We start from the raw sequence: 4409 nt of genomic DNA on the forward strand, positions 1-4409 counted from the left end.
GATATTTATACGTGCTTATATATATATATCGTAGCAGGCTAAGTAGCTCAGCTGCATGCAACAGCAGAGGCTCCCACCAAGCATGCTGTGCTCTGACTTCTAGCCTCCAGAACCATGACACAGTAAATCCCTGTTGTTTAAGCCACTCAGCTGGTGATACTTTGTTACTGCAACTCTAGCAAGCTAATACAATGCTGAAAAGGATATTTGAGGAGAAAAACCTAGAAATTTCCTTTAGGATTGGACACCGTTTGAAGGTACTTTGGAAATTGTTACTTCCTTATATGTTGGACATGTGTTTAAAAATCTACACCCTTGTGTTTCCAGGAGACACAGGGCAATTATCAATAAAAATAACAGATGATTCCTAGCAGTTTGGATAGATGAAGTCAAGGATTTCTTCTATATGATTTCCCCAGGTGTTATAAAGGTAGATTATGGAGCTATATCATCAAGACTTGGTCTAAGAAACAAACTACAATGCAAACCCTTCTCTTGGTACCTAGAGAATATTTATCCTAATTCTCAAATTCTGCATCACTCTTTTACAGAGAGATATGGAATGTGGAAACAAATCAATGTCTGCATGGCATAGAAAATAGTGAAAAGGTTGAACTATAACCATGTCTTCCCTTATACTGTCAAAAAAGAAATTAGAACAAATGACTTTTGTTTGAATTTTTCCAGACTTAGTGGGCTGATTACAATACTCAAATGCTGCCACATAAAAGAGAACCGACTTTGGAAATACGGCCCAGTGAAATTAACCCTGTGGCATGTGAATAGTAATCAGTGCCTGGATAAAGTCGCGAAGAGGTTAGCCAGATGCCCACTGTAAAAGACTGCAATAGAAGCCAGTCGAGCTGTGGTTCCTTCAAAATGTTTCTCTTGCAGAAATGTTCTGAGACGTAATTTACAAAATAAATGAATAAGGATTGACAACCTACATTTCTGCCACATACTTATGCAGCAAAAATGGAAAAGTGCATTCCTGCTCTGCTGGCTTTAAGGTTTGTCAGGAATTAAAAAACTCCTTCTGCTGTTCACTAGGTGGGAACCAGCCTTTCTGTCCAAGAACTGGAAACTACATACTAGTGAGACTGCACACTGATGCTTACAAAATTGAAGTGATCTTTAGTCAAGAATGAAAAATATTCAGACAATAGGACAATTAACAAAATTTGTTTCCTGGAGAGCGCATCTTTTATGGCTTGCTTGCACATCAGCAATTCCTGCTGAACACCTGTCATAATGAAGAGATTTCCAAGATTTTTTTTTCTTGATTAGAACTGGTAGCCAGTATATTAAATAATGAGAAGAACTAGGACCAGATTTGGTATAATGAAAAAAAAATTACAACTTAAAAAATATTTTTAAATGAGTTTAAAAGAGATTAAATCAGAACTATGTAAACTACAATTTTTTTATAATATCTATACCTCATTGGGGAAAATAACTGATTCCAGTGATATTCATTTCGTTTTCATGTGTGATAGTTGTGGATATTTTTTTTTCCATTGGCTGCTGAAATTGGGCTGGAAAAAAAAATGGCTATTTGAAATACAGACCAAATATATAGATGTAACAGACATAGTCAGAACACTCCACCTAACAGTAACAGAATACATTTTTTTTTTCAAGTGCACAGTTTTATTTGGTTTGGGGACTGTTGAAATTATAGCTTTTAATTGCCTTCTAAAAAATGGGGATTTGTCAATAATGTTTGGTCTCACCTGAATAAGTTAGATTGCTCTTGAGTCAACTGGCTTGTACATTTTCACACACACACACACATTTCTTGTTACATTTTCAACTTTTTAACTTGATTTGACTCATTATGCTTAATACCCAAGACACATACAACTGTACTACAAATTTGTTTTCATAGCAGTAAATTTTCATTGTTTTGTTTATGATCCTACTCAACAAAAGGCCTGCAGAAATGATTTATTATGTGGATAATGTGTGATGGTTACACGATGGGTTTTTTTTTTTTGTTTTTTTTGAGACCGGCCGGATTGTGTGCAGCCAGTGAGCACTGTGCCTGGACGGGTCATCCCTATATAGGATCCAAACCCATGGCGGGAGCGCTGCTGCGCTCCCAGCGCCACACTCTCCCGAGTGCGCCACGGGCTCAGCCCAACACGATGGTTTTTAAGAAAAGCTTTTTCACTCCATACTCAGATGTATTTCCATATAGAGTGCATATTTAGATTAGATTCTTGAATTATAATATGGAACTGCTGCCTTTTTAAAAAAATAAAATTTGATGGAGAATGTTCTTTAATAATGGCCTCCGAAAAATTATCTACATCTTAATCTCTGCAAATGTTACCTTTATATGTGTGGGAAAAAAAAAGCAGGAGGGGGGAGGTGTTTGCAAATGTAATTAAATTAAGGATCTTGAGATAGGGAGATTATCCTGGATTGTTCAGGGGGATCCTCCTAAATGCAAATACATTATCTTTTCAAGAGGGAGGAAGAGGGAGGTTTGTCACAGGTGGAGGAAGAGGCCATGTGAAGACGGAGCAGAAAAGATTTGAAGATACTGGCCTGTAAAATCAAAGTCACCTGGCTATAATCAGGGAATACTGGCAGCCACCAGAAAGAAAGAGGCAAAGAGCTCCTTCTAGAGCCTCCAGAGGCACCGTGGCCCTTGTCAACTTTTTAATTTTGGCCCAGTTATACTCCGTTTGGACTTTGGGCTCCCAGACCTGTAGGAGCATACATTTCTGTTCTTTTCAGCCACCAGTGTGATAATTTGTTACAACAGCCACAATAAACTAATATAGGGCCCTCAGAGTTCATCTAATCCAACAGTTTTCACACATTTTTAGCATTAATTTTTTTTCCTTGTTTTTCCTCTTCCCACCCATTACTACAATTTCTGTGCCTGTATGAAAACCATCTTCCCTGACTTGCCAATACCGTTTTCATTTCTCAACTTTATTAAGCATTGGTCCCAATTAGGACCAACATAATTATAATACATTACAAGGGAAAAATAGGATTACATGCATTTTACATATGCAGAGTATGCAAGTCAAGGAACTTAACTAGTACCAGGACACATGGTACCTGTTACAACTGATTCGAAACTAGATTAACACAACACAAATGACATTGTTTTTGCACAGTCACAAAATATCGCAAATTACAACCCACTAAGTGAGGGATACACATACACATTATATGTTTATAGATTCTTATCCAGAAAACTAATATACATATCTTTTATCCTAAGACCTACATGTAGATACAATGGTGACGCCATGAATGATAGAGCTCCGTGGATTCCATCCTCAATATGGTCATGAGCAACTTTCACTCCAACATTTCGAAGTCGTGTGACATACATAAGTCCATCATCTCTTATGAGATCATGTTGACAGGTAAGAACATAGGTTAGTGGCAAATTCCGTAACTGGGAGTCACTGGCCAACAAAGGTGATGCTCTGCTGTCCATGAGTGCAGGCAATGAAAATCCAGGACTTATAAGAACTGGTTCAGTATAAACATGGTCCTTTCTATACTTCTCAGGAAGAAGAGTGCTCCAGTTAACAAATTTAAACAGATGTTTTGACTCCAGAGGCATGAATTGGTTTCTTCTCATTGCCCGAGTAAGTGCTTCATCCTTGGTGAAATATAAACTGACAAGTTTTATAGCTGTGTCCCTTGTCAGTATTATACCATTCTGATTTTCTCGGTGAGACGGCAAATCAGAATCAATTGCCTGCAAGGCAGGATAAAGTAAAGCTTGCATCTTGATTTTATGTTTTATTTCAGGATCATTCTGACCCTGAAAAAATATGATAAAATTCTGTAAGGTAACAATTTTCAAAACACCAAGAGTATGAAATTTAATTTTTGTCATTTAAGCAATCACAGGATACACATATCTATATAAATTGAGGTGCTAAATCATTATTTTCACAATATTTATAATATCCTTCAATGGTATAAAATAAATGTCAAGCCCATTTTAACATCAGTGTTTTTTTGTTTGTTTGTTTGTTTGTTTGTTTGTTTGTTTGTTTGTTTGTTTGTTTGTTTGTTTGTTTGTTTGTTTGTTTGTTTGTTTGTTTGTTTGTTTGTTTGTTTGTTTGTTTGTTTGTTTGTTTGTTTGTTTGTTTGTTTGTTTGTTTGTTTGTTTGTTTGTTTGTTTGTTTGTTTGTTTGTTTGTTTGTTTGTTTGTTTGTTTGTTTGTTTGTTTGTTTGTTTGTTTGTTTGTTTGTTTGTTTGTTTGTTTGTTTGTTTGTTTGTTTGTTTGTTTGTTTGTTTGTTTGTTTGTTTGTTTGTTTGTTTGTTTGTTTGTTTGTTTGTTTGTTTGTTTGTTTGTTTGTTTGTTTGTTTGTTTGTTTGTTTGTTTGTTTGTTTGTTTGTTTGTTTGTTTGTTTGTTTGTTTGTTT

The 4409-nt window shown here is 35.8% G+C and overlaps 1 protein-coding gene and 1 pseudogene across 1 annotated transcript in view; one reads left to right on the forward strand and one right to left on the reverse strand.

Annotated features, from left to right (window-relative positions):
- Positions 1 to 406: 406 nt before the first annotated feature.
- Positions 407 to 905, forward strand: LOC103607655 (annotated as a pseudogene).
- A 2291-nt stretch (positions 906 to 3196) lies between these two features.
- LOC103607656 (arylacetamide deacetylase-like 2) overlaps positions 3197 to 4409 on the reverse strand; it is a 31199-nt gene continuing 29986 nt past the window's right edge. The window contains exon 5 of the mRNA XM_008592136.1: positions 3197 to 3799. Within this exon, the coding sequence (XP_008590358.1) occupies positions 3197 to 3799 (603 nt within the window). The remainder of the gene's footprint in view (positions 3800 to 4409) is intronic.

This window comes from Galeopterus variegatus, unplaced genomic scaffold, assembly GCF_000696425.1.
Source record: "Galeopterus variegatus unplaced genomic scaffold, G_variegatus-3.0.2 Scaffold7615, whole genome shotgun sequence".
NCBI lineage: Eukaryota > Metazoa > Chordata > Mammalia > Dermoptera > Cynocephalidae > Galeopterus > Galeopterus variegatus.